The following is a 19,548-nucleotide window of genomic DNA, read 5'->3' on the forward strand; positions in this document are numbered from 1 at the left end:
TTGCATGACTGACAATTAGAAAAAAAGCTTTTGGTCAGTTGAGCAAATACGATCTGGAGTCACTGACACATAAATGTGAAATCTCCCAGGGAGAAGAGGCGCTTTTCAAAATAAAGTCACGCTTTGAATTCTGGGAGAAGCAAAAGGCAGACAGTGGATCTTCTAATTCAAACATTCTAAAAACCTACTGAGTGTTGCTGCAACATCAGCCTATTAATTAGAAGACAACCTATTCTTGCACAAGCTGCATATGGAGCATGTGTTTAAGGAGTGCCCATCGGAGCGTACCACTGACAGAAAGTTCCCAAGGGGAAGAACTCGCCTAAACAACACACAGCTCTCTGCAAATTATCACATCTCATGTCAGAAATGGATGATCTCACCCAATACTGGTAATTTACATCTGTTCTCCAGATGACAGTTACTGTCTAGGTAGTAGTGATTCAGGCAGTACATGAGAGTGAAGTCTGGTTTCTGCCAGAGCCTCTTTGTTCCCTCAAAGGGACATGATACAGTCTTTCAAAATACTGAACCAATTTGGTTTAAAAGAAAGGAGGATTTAAGAGGAAGTCAAACCTAGCACTACTGCCTTTTGCATGCAGCACCCATGGAAGCAGTCCTTCCATAAGAATTTACTTGTCTGAGTAAGGAGCAGTCATCACATCTGCACTGGCATGGGTAGTGAAAAGCAGCTCACTGGAGAATTCTGTGCACTGAGTCAAACATTAAATGCAGTGAAGGGAACAAACACAAACCCCTACAGGAGCAACAAGAGAGAGACCACTGAGATCCCAAATCTCCCACTCAAGGTGATGCCAGCAGGGCAGTGATGTGTCCTTACTTGGCTGATCAGTCAACCAGGTATCAGTTATAAAGTACCTTACAAATAACAGCTATGATTGCTATGCACACACACACACTGAACAGAGTACCAGAGTTGCAGTCTTTGCCTCTGTCTCCACAGCTCAGTCAATGACATTATAAAGCACCTTCCTGTTTTAAAAAGATTCCTCCATCAGCCTGTAAAAGATTCTGCCACTGCTGTGCTTCAGAGACCTTCAAAGTAAGACACTGGGGGAGAGACCCTTGAGGACAGAATATTACCCCAAGACTTTGCTGAAACCTGAAACAGATGAGGGCTGTGATATTTCTTGCCCATTGTTACCAGATTAACCTTTCACCTGCAGGACTCACTGCTTCCATTTGCCCAACCTGTGTGTGATAAGCTGGAAATGAAATCATTCTGACAGCTGTAAAATGTCAGTTGTAAATACAACATATTTATTTTAGCTCAGTACCTTACCTACAGCATCTGCTATTCACTGCCATATTAGTGCACCCACAAAGGGAAAAGCAGACTCCTCCCTGCAGTGGGAAAGTGATGACACCAAGGTGCAGGATGCTAAGCCCCAGAGCCCACATCTTATCACTGCACTTGTGAAACTGTATCCTCCATCTGCAAGAACAAATCCAGAGATGATTTTACAAAACACCTGGGGATGCACTTAAGACATATGAAATAAGGAGGGAAACTAAGCTAGAGATGACCTTCCAAGTGCTGTTTGCAAACATTTGCATGTAAATGAAACCCTATAGTGCTGTGAATGGAATCCACATATGGCAAACTGTTACTGGAAATGATTCATCAACCTTTCACTCAGAAAATCTGACCTCCCATCTCTAAAACCTTACAGAACGTTCAGTCGAGATCTATCAGGTTTTGTCAGGCCTCAGGAAGGCATGCTGGTGAATGTGGTGTGTGTAGGCCTGCCAGTCACTGATGTCACAAACACAGATAAGACAGTCCTCAAGAGAATGAGTATCTGTTGGTAACTGGCTGTTTCCTTAAATACATGGGTGACTCTTCATTATCAGGATTTTCTTCCATTCCACAGTATCAAATGTAAAAATTACTGGCACATCCTCAAAGTACCGATTTCTCAGGTCAATCCAACCCCATACATTGCTACAGTTAGTTTTTCTTGCACACTTTTCAGAAATGTGCAATCTTTGTAAAGTTACATGGATTTTATTACTGAATTGGGAAAGATTAATAACTTCCCAAATGGAAAAGCTATCAGCAGGATCTGTGCCCATAGACATGCTGGCCCTTGAACAGTGGTGCACATGTCTTTCCCACAGAAATATGTTTGTATATTAAAAAAAAACAAAACACCCATGATCTACAGTCCAGGGTCATGCTACAACTCCAGCATATGGCAGTGAGTCAAAAATGTTCAGCTTTACTCATTTATAGGATGTTTCAATTTCCCCTCATTACCATTGACCTTTTGCTAACATAGAGCATTGGCCTGAGCTAGGGGTTGAGTAATCCCTTGCCATAGAAAACTGCTGCTGCAAAAGCCAAAGAATATTTGAAATATCTGATGCAACAAAAAGATAACCAATGGCACATTTATTCTTTCCAGGCATGGTTTATTGAAAACACACCAAATTGTTATCCTACATACCTGGTTTCTAACAAGCATTCTACTTGTCTGCATTATGGAAAGATCCTATCATAATAATAATACATTCTGTCACGGTAACATTTGTTCTATGAAAAGCATAATCCACCTTTTTTTTTTTCCTCTCCATACTTGTAAAATCAAACCATTCTAAGTGTTTCAGTTTATAGTACAGTGTAAATACAATGCAAAATCCCACCAGTCTAAACTACAGAGAGAATGTTAAGCAGTATTACAGAAAACACATTGTTGATTTTTTTTAAATTCTCCTACCATGAAAATTTTAAGGCACATGATAGTTACAAACACATTAGCTACTAATTACCAGTAAGCTTTTTAGTCTAGTTATTTTGTTTTTCTGAACAGTAAGAACCAGATTGGCAGGCCTTGTAGTATCTGCACTATCTTCCTCCTCACCTTGGACTTCAGATCATCCTACCCTCATATCAAACTTAAGACAGAAAACAAAGGCTCATAGTATCTTCCCCTTAAATGCACTAGATTAATTACTGTATCAGTAAATCAGAGAACTTCTCTGTCAAAGATAAGGTAACACCACATTTTAGGGGTATCATAACAAAGAAATTTTGCAAGAAACTACACCTATATAAACACCTTCAAAAACTCCATCCCAACAGCACAAACCTGCTGGCTGAAGGCATTGGCACACTGTAGGTTTCACTGAGCAGCAGCAGCTCAGCAGATGAGGCTATAACCACTCTTATGTGCCCATTTGGCTTCTGAAGCTTTGCTTACTTGAGGGTTTGACACGTGCACCTCTCTCACAGGCAGCTGAGCCTTTGCTCAACCTTAAGGCAGGTAACAGAAGGTAACTCACCACCTTCAGTCTCATAGAACTGCTCTAGGAGTGAGAACTGCTTTACCTAGCACAAGGCTTTCCTGCTAGAAAGCATTACTGAAACTGCTCCTCAGAGCTGGCACAAACTCAGGAAACTGCTGTAACAGACATGCCACACCTGGCTTTCTTCATGTGTCCCTGACAGCAAGTCAGTTCCTTGTCCCCAGGTCAGTCCCTTTTGGGGCATCTTGGCAAGAGACACCAGATTTGCTTCCCTGGTAGAAGCACATTCAGGACCAGAAGGTCTGAGCATATGAGAGCACATCTGGGATGGACAGCAGTTGTGCCAGAAGACACTGAAGATCAGGACCTATGGCTGCCCAAACTGTTCCCTAAGGAGCATTTAAAGCTGACAACACACCTTGAGTTGCATTTGTGGCTATATTGCTACTTAAATCCACAACAGAACCAGAATGTTCTACAGCCTTGCCTTTTCGCTCTCTTCCTTGGATTCTGCAGACACCCTGACTGACCTGGGAAGCCTTAAAAGCACAACTGCTTGCACACTCACTTGATGCTTCTCCAGGGGAGTTGGTATACAGTGTTTTTGCAACTTGCCCAGCTCAGTGAAAATGCTTGGGAGATATGGAAGTCACCTTCCTGGGAAGAAGGTTCTGAGTACTCACATGCTGTCAGAAGTCTCCCTCTCCCCTGTGTTATCTCAGCCCTGACTGGGCCATCAAATTTCCTCCTCTTCTTTAGCAGGAGTCTTGCAACACCATCACTTCCTTCCACAACCATCCCTCCCACTACAATTTCTGCAGGTAGAAATCTCTTCTACCCCAGCCCCTCGCAGGCAGATTCCCTCCTGTTTTCACAGTGGAGTCAACAGGAAAAGAGGAGGTCACATACCTGAGCCCTAAAAAGCACTGCCTGCCTTTTAGCAGGAGACTCTAGACCCTACTGCAGTCACACACACTGCCACTTTCCCTTCTTTACATACAGTCCCTGCTGCCAAATAAAACAATTACAGGTTCATCCACCCACATCCCAGAACAGCTCAAACAGCCACACACTTGTGCCAACAAGGGGAGAGGTGAAGCCAGGGATGGTGGGCACACAGCCCACCAGTGAGCTTCTGGCCATAGACAAAAAGGCCATTAAATTACCAGTTCAAGGTTCAAGGTACCCTGCTTTGGACCTCAGCAGGTGGGCTGATAATACAAGGTGACAGTCTCACATACAAGTCACCCCCCATCTGTTTTCTTTTTTCATCATCCCAACAACAGTTTCTTGAGAAGAAAAAACCCCACAGTAATGTTGAGGATGGGTTATTGCTACATACTTGGGAATTAGCTGTCAATGTAAGGCATGGGAAGGGTGGGGGTTTGATGTGTGATTCCCAGGGAAAGCCTTGGTCCATCAACTTGGTATTCAACTTCTCGACATACCATCCCCCGATTTTCTGCAGCAATAAACCCATGTTGTCAGCTCACAACTCTGCTGGCTGCTGTAACACCCCCAGGAAAACAAATAATGGCTTGCTACAATGACCTGGACAGCTAGTGCCATCTAACCTGATAGGGACTGTTCAGGGTGCAGTGTAAATATCAAAAAGACTTTTGGGAGAAGCGAGATGAGGTCTGAATCTGCTTCTCAAATATACTTAGTGTTTTTACCCCATTAATGACAGAGATCAAAGCAGACTCCAACCAAGATTCTGAGTGTCCCTGTAGTGTCCCACTAAGAGCCATGAGATATCTAGGATTGGAAGTCATGACCATAATTGGCCCCAGTCATTTCACTTGCCCCTTCCTGCAGTTTTCTCTGTTAATTTCTTGCTGGCTTTGAAACATCTGCACAATAACTAAACCACAAAGTCTTAGCAGAGACTCCTTTCAACAGTCAGGTCTTTATTTTAAGCGAACTTTTTCTCAGACTCCTTTGGTAAATATATGATTTGAAGTAGATCAGGGACAGACTGACAGCACGGCCCTTCTCTTACACTGTTCTAGTCAGCTACAAAGCAGGTTCCATTGCTAATTACTGAACGTTTTTAAAAAAATCCTTTCATATACAAAAAGAATACACCAAGTACATAACCAAAAGTGATATAAAACTCTTCTGTGTAGCTTGGTTAAAAGGGTCTCCGCGTATTGGCAGAACAAGTATGAAAAGAGCACCATTGATATAATATACAGTCAGACGATGTATCTGGTTTCATTGCCACACTTTATGTCTACACAGAGAGACACTGCCCTGACACAGATAGTCACAGGTGCCTCTCTTTGCTTCCCTTGATCCGCTGAGCATCTTTGGCCCAAAAGGACTCTCATGCAGGTGAAAAAACAAATCTTTGCTATGTTGATTTGCTCCAAGCAACTTCACCTTCCCCAGGATCCAGAAGTGACACCGCAACGTATGTGGAAGATGAGGGTCAAAAAGGGAGGGTGCGAAGCAGCACACATATCATCCAAATCACTGACAGCTTCTGGCATCAGTCTTTTTCCCTGAATCAACAAATGCTTCCCTCTCCTGCAAACTACTTTACATGGTTTTGTTAACCTATTCTCTGCACAACAATATATATATATATATAGATATATAGACTTTTTATTTATTTATATATATGTATTCATGTCAAATTTTTATTATACTCAAGAAGATACAAAGCTCTTGGTACTTGCTTTTTTTTTTAAGTTTTAAAGATTTTTTTTACAAAAAATGTAATGGTTACTATTACAGTAATATTTTGGGGGAGGTGAGATTGTTGGATACTTCCCCTTTTTAGTTACAAAAGGAACGGCAGGCACTGAAAACCGCAAATGATGTTTGCTAGAATCAAGAATGTGCTTTCCAGTCACACCGTTTTTTTTAGGAGCTTGTTTAAAACTAAATGTGGCAATCAAAAAACAGTGGCAACCAAGTAAAATCAGCAAAGTCTTCTCATTCTGCTACTGAGACATTTGGTTCCTATTCTCATCTGCTGCCCTCCCTTGACCAATGCCTGGAGAAAATCAGTGATCTGAAATCATTTAGTCCTGGCATTTCCAGAGTATGTTCTCTTGAGGTAAACATTCCCCTAGAGAAGGCAGGCCTTGTCATCCTGGAGGAGAGCTGCTGCACACAGGTGATTTTCACACCAAATGAAATATGCAATCTCAAAACAAAAGCAAAGGAACACAGAAACCATGACAATGATTGTAAAATGCCAAACCGGTTCCCTTTGTGGCATTTTTCTTCAGGATCCATAACCCAAAGCAAACATGGATCCAACACTGAAAAGTTTACCATCAAATGTAAGTGACAGACCCATCTCAAATTTATAGCGTGTTCAAAATAAGACATCCTGCAAAAAAGCTCCTATTTCCTTCAATGTTTTAACAACTATGGTAAAAGTAGTTTGTCATCATCAATGCAACAACAATACATTTAACATGTAAAAGCTCCTTATTGCAATCTTTAAGAACATGAAAATAAAAAGCCAGCCAACTCCATTTCCCAGCACAGATTTCTGAACCAGGGATACTGAAACCTTCCATAAACTGCTTTTCAATATGTGGAAATAAAAACAGAGACATTACAGAATTCAAAAGGCAGAAGTATTGTACACCAGATTATAATGATAATATAGCACTGTGATTGATATAGCTTACTCTAAAGCAGATTATACAGCTTGCATCAATTTTGTCATTCACTCTCCAGTTCATTTAACTAGCATTTAATAGTTTTTGTTCTGCATTTTCTCCCTTCATTGAAATCCAATAAACATACTCAACATTCCTGCACTTTCTGTGGGAATAATAAAAAAACCTAAACATTTTTCAGAAAGCCTTCAAAAACGTTAAGAGTCACAGTTCAAAAGAAATCCCCCAAAACAAAAGCCGAAACAATGAATCCCAAACCAGAAAAGTGCTATTCTCCTTATGGCTACACCTACGGTATCATTCCAAACATCCCGCATTCCTCTCGCTGTGAAGCTGCCACATGACCTGCACTTCTCCAGCTTGGCACCATCCACACCTAAGAGTCACCTAAGAGCGCAGCCAGCTACATGGAAGCTTGGATTCTCTTTTCTTGCTTTTCTTCTTGCAGGAGTGGGAGGGAGGGAGGGGGAGGCGGTGGCTGTTCCTGGTGGGATGTCAGGGAGTTAAGCAGCAGAGTGTCTCGCTGTAAGGCATCGTGCTCCACTCGGCGATGGCACTCGGGTGGGTTCGCTCCCCACGCCCTCCTGGGACCTGCAGCCCTCCCAGTCTGAATGGCAGTGGTGACTGATGAGATCCTCTGGGTCGATTCAATGTTTGTTTCTCCCCCTCAATTAAAAAAAATGTGGTTGGACTTTAGCCCTGCAAAATAAAGTCAGACCTGATTAATACCAGTCATTCGCATGGCCTTGGCCATCTCCATTACCTCGTGGTATGACACAGACTGGAAATGCCAACCTATGCCAATACATGGGTTCCTTCAAGGCATGTCAGGGAGAAAATGAGCAGACTTCATTTTCTGAAGTCAGGATCCCACCTGTAGGGCTTCAGTGCTCAGAGCAGAGTGTGGGGGTGAAGCAGACACCACAGGCACATTGATCCCAGCCCTGTGCCTGAGCCACCACGGCTGATTCTACAGCACTGAGCAGCTGTGGGAGGCCAGCAGTGCCAGGACCTGCTCTGGGACAGCACCTCACAATGCTGAAAGCCTCCTCTGAGCAGCTGAAGAGGAACCAGGAACAGAAACAATCTGCTAACACCTTCCATTTCTACTAGACTGAAAGAAGTGGGGGAAAAAATATCCAACACCACCACCCAAAAACATTAAGGACTTTTCTCTCCCACTAATGCAAGGGATTTCCATGTGGAATTATGGGGGTGGAAGACAGTTCAGTTTGGAATTTGGGCCTTTAAAGTCTCTTGCCTACTCTGATGGGAAAGCTGCTCAGTGCCTTCATGACAGTCACTAAAATTTTCCTTTAGTCATAGCCAGGGGCACAACACCTGCTGTTCCAAACATAGCATCCTCTGACAGAGTGCCAGAAGGTATCACCGAGGTAACTCGAGCAAGACAGCAGGACACAGATTAGCAGTGGCAGGAGCAAAGAAAGGGCAGTGACATTACTGAAGAACTTGGCACGTGGCAAAGGCAGACATCTAGAACACAACAGAAAGGCACCTTCCTTTAGTGACACACAATTTAAAAAAAAAAAAAAAGAAAAGAAAATGAAAAGTGGGAGTTGTGGGTCACTCTTTATTGTGTAGCAGTATCATCTCTCCTTGCAAAGTAACTTGTGTACAGTCAGCAGCTTTCCTGCTGTAATTCGTGGGAACCTTAGGGGACATCCAAAAATAGTCAAGGATATGTTTTTTCTTAAGTCTCAGGCTAATCCTTATAATGAGCATTGAGGGAGAAAAATGGTTGGAAGCAGGAACACACTACTCAAATTCATTCTCATGGCCTAACAGCAGAGATATTTCACATTTCAGCTGACAACTAATCATTCACAATTATTAATTTTCTGCCTGGTTATCTGACAGGTTATTTTTAATCAAACAGTGGTGTTTGATTGCATTTCATTAAAGATACACTGAATACCACTTTTTTTTCTTCCAAATGCACTTTCATATATCTGTAAGTCAGCAGTTAGATTTGAAGAGATTCCACAGCTATATAGATCATGCACAAGAGAAAGTTATTCACTAGCCCCAATTACCATTAAAAGGACCTACCATGCATGCAAATTAGACCCAGGAGTCAACAGGCTGGGGTTTAATGTCACGGGCATCCACCAGATTCACCGAAGCCCTGTTACTCCTGTTAATGTTTTTCCTATTTGTGTCATTCTGCAGCACAGGGTGAGGAGTTAAAGCAAAACAGAGCAGATTAATCAAACAAAACCACCAAACAAGTCAGCTTAAAGTAGCACAAGGGAAAATTAGTGGTAGAGAAAGAAACAAGACCAGCAAAGGCACAATACTGACAGAAAAATCTGCAACAGCCAAAAGACCACACTTCCCTGGATTGCCAGCCTCCCCTGGCCTTTCACACAGCTCAGGAGCCACAGCCCCCACAGCACAGGGAGGAAGAGCAGCAGCTGCTGAGCTCTGCAGGCGAGGGCAGGGCTGTGCACACCTTTGCTGTGTGTAATACCCTGGATTGAGGCTACCCCAGGTGCTCAGAACCAAGAGGCAGCACAGGCTGGGGTCACACACTGCTGAGGTGAAATGGTTTTTTTCCCTCTCTTTCTCATAAAAGCATTGCAGCCACTTAGTGAACTCTGGTTGTGCTTCACTTCAGTCACACAATGGAGTTAGGGCTGCTTAATGTGATTTTGAGGGTTGCATTACACTTTAATGAATTTTCAGTTGAAAAAAATATCAAGTAGTTGTTAATTTTCTACCTTATCTTATTTTCCTTAAAAATACATTTTTTTGCCAAGCTCCTATTGATCAACATTCTTATATAACTTACTGCATCCATTCCTGCTGCATTTTTGCAAAATGCACTAGAACTGTGATGAGGGAACTAGGAAGTTTATTTGATTGATACTGGCTCAAGCAGGACCATCTCTTGCCAGCTGGAGGAGGGGGACACATTGTAGGACATTAGTAATCAGCTTAAAAGAAGTCCAGGCAGATTGAAGCCACTCTCCAGGGTGTACCTTTTTGGAAAGGCAAAATGCAGCACGAAATGCCTGACTAGGCAAGTTTAAATAGGCAGGTTGGTGCAGTAGGACATGTCCCTAGTTTACCATCTATGGAAGTATTTTTCTCCAAATCTCATTATTTTATTTCCTTGTTCAAGGATGGTGGGTTTGTCTTTCAACACAGCCCGTAATACAAAAAGCCTTGTCAAGTAAGAATTGTTTTTCATTAGAAAGTAATACAAATTTGTGTTTAGAAGGCACACACATAACTGTGCATGTCTCTGCTCTCCATCTCCCTGGCCCATGGCCATGGTCCACCATCAGGACTGTGAAAAAGTGTTGCAGAAATGAGTTCTATTCACCACACTGCTGGACATGGACACACAAGATCACACCTATTTCTCGTGGTGAAGACAATAAAGCAGCACGACAATCTGAAGAGACTTGTCAGAACAAAGTCTGAGCACAGTTACACAGCTCAGGGCCAGAGAATGCTGCCTGGACAAGGGTGACAGAACAAACACTTTCTCTTTTTACAACCTCATCCATTTACAAGAGTACAGCAACTACCTGCATTTGCTCCTGCACTGGAAAGCAACATTTTGTTTTTATTTCTAGTTAGCCAAGTGCAAAATTACAAATATGTGAAATAAAAAAAGGCCCTTTACAGCCCCCTGGTGAGTGACTAGCCTGTGTTTCTGGCTGAGGACACTGGATTCCCTCCTTCCCCAGGCACTAACTAGCACTCAGCAGGAAGAGGGAGCTCACTTTTAAAGGTTCCTTCTCGGAGGCATCTCCTGTGGTATCACTGCTCTTGTACTTGCGCTCCTTGTCCCGGTGGTCGATGGTGGAATATCCATCTGAGGACAAAACACAACAGTCAGGCATGAAGCACAAACAAGAGCAGAGACAAAGCTGATGCACGCAGGATTTTTCAGCAAAGGAAAAGGAAAACAAACCATCACAATCCAAAGATGCTGGCAGCCTGCTTCTCACATGCTCCAGCTCTAAAATTTCATTTTTACCAGCTAAAAACAGAGAAGCCTTCTTTTTATAGCACTGCCAGATGCTGGCAGTCATTAGCAAGCAGCACTGTTTTCATCACAGCCTGCTGCACTTTCTAGTGTGCCCAAGGAAAGCAGCAAGTTGTCATCTCATGCCCTGTGGCTAATGAGCTCCAAATTCAGCCCAAATCCTGCGTTCCTTGCTTAGCAGCCTGATTAATTGGCTGTGTTCATTCTCTGAATGCTCTGCAGCCTGTTCCCACTTTTCCTGAGCCTGACTACTAGCAGGACATGACAATAATTTGGAAGAGTCCCCATCAGAGCACTGAGAAAAAGGGCCTGTCGAGTTGGAAGAAATTTCAATGCAAACCCTGCTGTGCTTGGGCTGTCTTTCATTATGAAGCAGCACCTGTTGGTGCATTTCTCCTGACAACTGAGGAAGAGCATGAAAGCGTGATGAACACAAGGAAGGAAACTGTGAGAAGATTTTATAAAGAAATGGCTGTAATTATTTCTGAGCCTTTGCTTTGAATCATTGTCAGACAATGCAAAACTTAATTTATTTTCATGACGCATCGAATTTCCCTCATTATCAGTGACAAATAGATCCTTGCCTGCTCTGCTTTGACAGCATTGTGATCTGGAGTAAATTACATCTGAATTTATACATCCTTGTAGGCTTTTGTTTTCCCTATGTAATTGAGGTATCATTGATGTTTTCTTGTCCTGAGAAACTGTGTTTTTAGAATACCACAAGAAGTTTTAGATAAACTATAAAAATGCCTGTCTCTTGGTTTATTACTTGCCTTTAACAGGCAGTTAAAGAAAATTGAGCGATGTATTTGTGGTCTTCCCATGGCACTGTTTGCCCACATGGAAACTGCATACAGAGCCAGGTCAGATTGAGAAGAGCTGCAGTGTTCTGTGTGCCTCAAACCCAAGTGCACCCAGACCTGCAAACAAGCACCTGAGGCAGAATGCATTTTTGACATCAAGGGCAGTAAGAGATGATTTAACCACGCTGACCAAAAATAGCTGAAGAATTCTGGAGTTATACATGTAGTTCACAGATCATAAAGCATGGTTTGCTACACAGCACTTAACAATTACTTGTTGACAATCAAGATGCCTGACATTTTCAGCTATTCCTTTTGAACAGAAAAAAAATCAGCTGCACCCAGCTACCCTGCCAGCACTTACAAAAATGCACCACTCATAATTCTCTTTCAAATGACAGGCATGAATTGCTAGGAGTCTATGTCCTTATCTACAGATTCATCATTTATTTAGGACAAAATACTTCACAAAAGTATGTATTAAGTGATGGAAAAACAGAAAACTTGGAGCAACTGGGTGGTTGCTTTTTATAATCTCATGGTAACTGTACTCACAAGGATGTAATGGATCTCTTTGCATTTTTGTAGTGACATCATCATGGGTGATCCACAAACACTTCTAAAAGGAATTGCCAAGACGCAATGAAAACCTTTAAACTTCCCTCAGAAAGCAACAGCCACTGAGTGAAGAATAGCAGCTGTGATACTTCTCAGAGAGCAAGGTCATTCGTAGAATGTAATCACAAAAAATAAAAAAACAAAACCAGATCTTTAATACTATGAAAAAATTAAAATCCCCATACTTAGCCAGGATACATCAGAAAGAGGAAAATCCCACTTTTGCACTGGCAGTAATTTGACAAAAAGGAGCACTCAAGAACTTTGCTCTTTGTATCTAAATTCCAACCCAGTTTGCATGTCATCCTGTGGGCCCCTGGCCTGTACAGACCAGCACTGGCGTGTCACGAGTCCAAAACCACACAATGTGCTATGCCTCTGTCAAGATAAGCAGCAGCAGAGATAGGAAGTTTATGGTTTGCTCAAGTAAAATGAGAAATATCTTGAAAGAGGCTGCATCAGAGAAGTAATAACTCACTGCAAGGCAATACCTCTGCAAGGAAGCTAGAAATACTGCTTCTCCCATGTGTCAGATTCAAAGAAGCAATCAGAATTAACTGGTTCTGTGGCATAAAGATCTATACATATCTTGCTGCTCCAAGTTATAAGTACATTATTTTGACTTAATACAACCCCTTGTATAGATGAAAGTTACATTGGTCAATAGAGGAATGTCCCATCCTTGGCTTGTTCATTTATCTCAGCTTCTGCTCATTGTTTTCTCTATTGCTTCTCTATCTCCCACTCACTCTACAGCAACATTTTTGTCATCACAAATTACAGGACCAAATATACACCTGCCACTGTCAGTCCATCTGTGCCCTCACACAGCTCTCAAAGATTAAACCTCTAGACCCATCAAAGAGGAGGAGGAGGAGAAAGGAAAAGTCATGCCTGAAGATAGGCATGGAGAACACAGTGGCATCTGAACTCTGTGACTCTGGTCTGAACAATTTCACCTCCCAAGCAGCTAACTGAGGCCCACACAAGAGTTCTGGAGGACTTGGCACTGACTGGAGATCACTGTTGTGCTGCCTCTGCAGAAAGCTCGGGGGCAGGGCCCCAGGCACACGGTGACAGTGAGCACTGCTGCTCTCCAGTCTGCCTGGAGCTGGGAACACCTGACAGACCTGAGCATCCCATTGTAATACAGGTTTTCTACTATCTCCAGCATATCCACACCCTACCCAGGCTGCTCCACTGCCCCAGACAGCAGGGATTTGACTGGTCTAGTACTGCCAGCTGATGGGGAATGTTCCCTTCTGCCTCTCTAGCCACTGAGAGCAAAGTGATTTCCTCTGTTGAGGAGGATGACCCCCAGAGCATTAGCAAAGAAGCTGAGACAGCATCAGCAATTTTCTTTCTGTGATCTTGAAGCAGAGCCAGTGTGGCTTAACAGGCTCACACACCAGGAGAGCCTGAATACTGGTGAGAAGAGCCCAGAGAGGAGGGACAGACAGGTGGGGATGTTCCAGAACCATCATTCCTGTATGTACTCAGCAGGGGATGCACACTGGGCTGGAAGGACCAGCTCATCCCAGAGTGAAAAAAGAACAAAAGCTCTGGAACACAACAGTCCAGAATGAAGTTAGTATCAGAAAATACAGTCTAGAGCAGCCTTCTCATGATAGTATGCCCATAAGAAAAAACATGCAGCATTTGGAAGAGCCTGAAGAAAGGAGATGAAATGTTATTCCGGTTCCCTGGAATTAAGGATAGTAAACTGGATAAATTAAGTTAGTCTTTTTTCAGTTAATCTCTGAAATAGCACAGAGTTATAGTCATATTGGAAGCAAAAGGCACTCAAGAGCTGGGATCAGGAAAACCTGACAGATCTCATCTTCTAAAGGTGATAAGAAGACTGGAGAACAGCATGGCCAAGAGAATCTGCCTGATGCTGTACATATGCTGTAAATTTGCATTTTGTTTTGTACTCAGGGCTGTACCAATAACTCCTGAGAGCATAAGGCAGTGATTAATACTGAGACTATAAACAATCAGCACTGCCCATTCTGCAGCACCTGCCAGCACACAGCTATTCCTGCCAGGCAATCCTCTCTGAAGAGATTTTCTTCCATTGTGAGAACAAATGTTTCAGTGCTCCCTAAGGCAAAATACATATGGACAGTTGATTCACGGCAGGTGGCATCTCATTTTTCCAAGAATACAAAAGGTAATGTATACCTGTTATTTTACTTTCTGAACATGCTTGGCTTTTTCCTGGCTCTAATTTGATATTTTTTTTATTCAGTCATGATCTCCAATAGCAGTGTACCAAGCTTTTTGATCTGGAGGCATTCATATAGGTGCATTTAAATAAAAACAGCATCAACTGGAAGAAGTAAAGCAAATTCTCAAGAGACCATACAACATCTTTATCTACCTTGGTAAAGAAAAAAACATCCTCTAGAAGTTTAACACTATAGAGCTTATTAGTCTCAAAGCACATCACTGACAGTCAGTGGCTCTGCTCAGTCTACAGGAAAAGCCAGGCTTGTTTAGATGCAGGTAAATGGAAAGTGGAGCCATGAATACCACACACACTAACCTAGTTTTGGTTTTACCTACAAAAACAAAGGCAGAACAGATTTAAACACAAGCAATACATTTACTTAAATCTTCAACTTTTTTTTCTTTTTTCTGAATCCCAGAGACTTCCAGATCTGTAACAGGGAATGCAGCTGCCTCAGGGATCGAAGAGCAAAATGAAAGCTGGGTCAGTGTACCTCCAATATATGCATCAAATAGTGTAGAAACAGGTGTGTAAAGAAAAAAAAGACAACAACCAATGTTTTCTGAGGTAATGTTTTGTTTTTAAATGTCAGCTTTATCCATCTGAAATAATATCTCCTAGAGAAATAGTTGAACTTTCCTGTGAGTGACAGTGTGCTCTATTGGAACAGACAGAGTTTGATCTATGACTGAATTTACCTGGGCCAAGTTCATCCATAGGTATCATATCACGACTCCCAGACTTCTCATTATCTAGAAAACAAAAGCATTGGAGCAACTTGAGGTACATTTTCTTTTCTCAAAACCTGGTAGTTTTGAATTAGTCACACAGACAGGTCCATAAAGTACTGAATATAGAGATTATTGTAAAAAAATTCCCAAGCTATTCAACTGTTATCCATTCAAAAAGGGGAGTCTGAGAGCACATGTAATCCATGTATTTTCTGCTTTGGCACTGTAATACAGGGCTTCCTCTTTCCAACAGAAACCACAGTTCTGCTTTGGACTACCTACCATGATTAACCAACTTTTCTTCAGTCTCTCCAGAATAAAACAGAAAGAAAATAAGTAAGGGTGCAGCTTCTCATGGTACACAAGCCAATCCAGTAGCTTGCTGAGCCAACAGAAAACTGATCCACAAAGAAAACAAGTTTCTTGTCACATCAGCAAGCTGACCCAAATCATCCTCTGTGTGCATAATGTGCCAGGTTTGATCAAAGACAGGGAAGGTGGAAACAGGCAGGGCAGTGTGGGGCTGTTGTTTCTGCAGTAACCTGCAGTTAAACCAGAGAAAGTGCACCAGGCAAATCCTGCTCTTGGCAACCAGAGCCAGGCTCAGAGACACAGCAATCATGGTGAAATCAAAGTTGGTGCTACACTTGTGTTGGTGAGGCTGTGTCTCATAAAAAAGCATAGAGAGGATTAGCTGTAGTTTGAATAAACTCATCTCCAATTAAAAAACCCTGCATGGTAGAGGAAGAGGCTGTGCCAAGACTGACACATCTTTTTAAAAAAGGGAAAGACTCCAATGCAGAGTAGGGGTAAGGTCAACCCCACTTGCAGGAAGCTTTAACTGGTAACACTGCATCCAAGGTGAGAAAACATTATCAGTAGTGTACATTTTGTAAGGGAAGAAATTCTATCCATCTTCAGGTAATAGAGACTGAATATTTTGAGACTGTAGGGTAAAAAAGCCACAAAAAATAGTGCATTTTTATCCCCTTGTGGTGTAACACAGTCACAGCAAATCCAGAAAATCAGTAAAGCACTATATGATAAGCAATAAAGAGCAGAACCAACCTTGACTTTTATCCACCAGAGGCAAAGTGCTGTCGTCGTAGCCAGACCTGCCAGAAGTACCTTTGGAGCCCTTTGGAGCTGCAGAAACAGACTACAGGACAAAAACACAAATACCAAACTGCTACTCATGGAAACTGAATGAGAAAAATAAACAAACCAACAGCACGGAGAAAGATTAGGGAATGCTCTTAAGACCCCCCTTCTGTTGATAATATGGAACTGGGTAGGTTTTTATTTTCACATGGATTTGATGGAGGAGTTTTCTCAATGGCAGCACTGTTGCCCTGCAAAAGGAGCAAAAACCTTCCACAAGAAAAGGAGGCTGCATGTCAGGCAGAGGTGGCTGCCCTATGCTACTGTACAGAATGTTTCAAATGAGACACAAGTAAGACAAGACAAGCTAATTCTTCTGCTAGTAAATTGGGGCAGTTGGGCTGTTACAGGAGGGCAAGCTCCCCTAACCTAAAGAGACCACAGCAAAGCACAGCCAGCAACTCTGTGCAGGATGGTGTGACTGAATAGGGTACAATCCACTGTGCTTCACCTGGAAGAACACAAGTGAAAACAAAGATCTACAGGCTGCAAGATCAGCCCAAGTAAGGACATCTCCACTAAGGCATTTTCCAGCACTAATTTAAGATCTTTACCTGAAAGTGTGACTTGTTCCATCCATCCTTCTGAAGGGCGTTTCGTAGCTCTTTGTAGCTCCAGATCATCTGAAGAATGTGAGATGCTGCTTTTGTTTCTCTGGGAGACTGGCTGATTTGCAAGATAAAATCACAGTTTAAGTATCAAGCAATGTCCAGCTATTTGTATGTTAATACCTAATACTCCACACAACGATTATCTGAACCTATAAGTAATGGGATGTATGTGAAATAATTCAGCGACATCTTCATATCTATAGGTATTTGCTGACAAAAACAGAAATCAAAATGCTATGAATTTTACACATTTCTGTGTTTTCTCGTGTATTGCTGGACAAGCACTGAAGCCACAGTGATCCTTTTGTCTTGTAGCTGTCATTAATAAAGAACAGACAGATTCCATACCTGGATTCATTCAGGAAAAAAAAAACCCAAACAAAAAAAATGTTCTAAGCCACTTTTCAAACCTTCACCTCAATGTACATCTATTCCTCCCAATTCAATGAAGTCAATCCATGGTTTAAAATACCTTACACAATAATTTTGGTCAGGAAAAAAAAAAAAAAAAAAACCACCAACAGAAAAGCAAACGCCCATAACTGTTTTTAAATGGAAAAGAAATTTTATCAGTTCCTTACTAAGTCAGCACACAGACACCTTTTCTAATACAGAACAGGCCTAGATTTTCAGTAGCTCTCATATTTCATAACAATACAACTCAAGAAGGCTCCTTCAGTCACTCTCCCAGAAGTTTTGCAGCAAATACACCTGCAATATCTAATGGGATGAATACCACAAAACGAAGTTTCCTCTACAGTAGACAGAACAAACTTTTTAAATGGAAGAAAATTTGTTACTTCAAATTACCACCATCAGCCCTTTGGCCAGAAGAATTACTGCACCATTTCACTTGAAAGATTTCATCACTGGCATTCCAGAAGTGGAACTCTGCCACAGAAAAAAGGCCTTCCAAACTAAAACCAAAGATCACAATTTCACTGCAAATGCTGCCTGGTAAGTGTATATATGGTGCCAAGATGTCTCTATCAAGGAGAGAGCACGTCTTAACACGACTGAAGTGACTCATCAATTAACCTTTCTCATCAAGTAAACCTTTTAAAGGTGCTGGCTGTTTTTACTTTGTTTATATTAACTGCTGAAATTAGAGCTCTGAAAGGTTGGGATGCTCCAATACTTTCACAAAGCAAAAGCTGCAGTTCACAGTGACATTTTCTTGTTTGCAAGGTGTTCTTATGCATTTTGCTTTCAACTGTCACTCACCTTGACTTGCTGATAGCTACCAGCTTCTGAATGCCCTGTGTCTGGATCAGAGACCTTGCATTTTCTGAGCTGTCAGTAATGATTTCATGGATGGTATTCAACACTGCAACCACTGTATCCTCTTCCAGGTTCTTTGCAGATCTCTGCTGCCTGCTGGGCAAATTCCTTACCAGCTCACCCATGGCATAACTACCTAGATAAGGGAAAGAGATACCATTAGGCAGCCCTAATAATCATTTCAGCTTCTCATCCTGAATGATAAAAGTCAATGGTGTTTGCTATGTTGAAAAAAAAAACCCCTTATAATGCATGTGTTTTAAACCACAGGACTGTAACTTCACAGGGGTATTTATCATTCATTACTACAAGGTTATTGGCAGCTGATAAAGCTAAGAAAAAGTCCTTCCTCATGGATTCTGAAAGGTATTGAGGGGAGAAAAAAAGCCATTTTTATTGAGAATTTTACAGTCAACATCTATCATATTTTGCAAAGCCTGAGGCAAAAAAGCATCCAGTAGCTGCTAATGCCACGTATTCATGCTAATACACGAACATGGTTTGCTCAGCTTAGCCTTGCAATGGGACTTCTGGGGCAAGGTGTGCAGCCATGCATTTATTAACCTTCCCCAACAAAGGTAAGAGTGTTTCCTCCTGGGTGCAGTTAGCCTTCTCCATGTATAGTACTGGAGAAAAAACAGGGAATCTGGACTTTATCATTCCCAGGTATCCATGTGTATCATTTGCCTAGATACACCTCTGAACTATTAAAATCAGAACCTGACATATTAAGGTAGAATCCCACCTTGCTACTTGCCAGTATTAACTTCACTGATGGCCCTAAACATGTCACCAGCATTTCCTGGTCTGACAAGGTTACAGTTTAAATAAATACCTTAGTTAAATACAGAAGTCTTGTAGAGGAAAACTTATCTCAGCTGAATCTTTCAAGATTCCTGCTTATGGGCAGGTGAATGCTATTTACCCCTTTGGATAGGAGCTAGAGCTGTGCTGAACACCAACCTGGAGAATATTAACTTGTTTAGTGTCCAGCTCCTACAAGTACTCACCAGGCAAAAGGATGAGAAAGGAAGCAAAAACCCCAAAGGTTCAACTGTAGAGCTCCCTGCACTTCCCCAGGTTAGCTCAGCATGCCAAAGGCCAGACTCCCACTCTAACTGGAATAGCAGGCAGGCCTAAGGAGCAACATCTGTGACATGTGACTATGAGCA

At 42.0% G+C, this 19,548-nt stretch overlaps 1 protein-coding gene across 5 annotated transcripts in view; it reads right to left on the bottom strand.

Annotated features, from left to right (window-relative positions):
- Positions 1-2,415: 2,415 nt before the first annotated feature.
- The window catches only part of ARVCF (ARVCF delta catenin family member), a 245,823-nt gene continuing 228,690 nt past the window's right edge, over positions 2,416-19,548 (bottom strand). For 4 of the 5 annotated variants that reach the window (XM_079322400.1, XM_079322404.1, XM_079322403.1 and 1 more), the window contains 6 exons: positions 18,320-18,512; positions 17,039-17,150; positions 16,392-16,482; positions 15,291-15,344; positions 10,670-10,761; positions 7,568-9,098 (listed from right to left, as the gene is read on the bottom strand). In XM_079322400.1, the coding sequence (XP_079178526.1) occupies positions 8,997-9,098; positions 10,670-10,761; positions 15,291-15,344; positions 16,392-16,482; positions 17,039-17,150; positions 18,320-18,512 (644 nt within the window). In that variant the 3' untranslated portion in view covers positions 7,568-8,996. Of the gene's footprint in view, positions 9,099-10,669; positions 10,762-15,290; positions 15,345-16,391; positions 16,483-17,038; positions 17,151-18,319; positions 18,513-19,548 lie in introns of all 5 variants that reach the window. The other variant, XM_079322401.1, reaches the window with a different exon arrangement.

The sequence above is a fragment of the Erithacus rubecula genome, assembly GCF_903797595.1.
Source record: "Erithacus rubecula genome assembly, chromosome: 19".
In the NCBI taxonomy this organism is placed as follows: Eukaryota; Metazoa; Chordata; class Aves; order Passeriformes; family Muscicapidae; genus Erithacus; species Erithacus rubecula.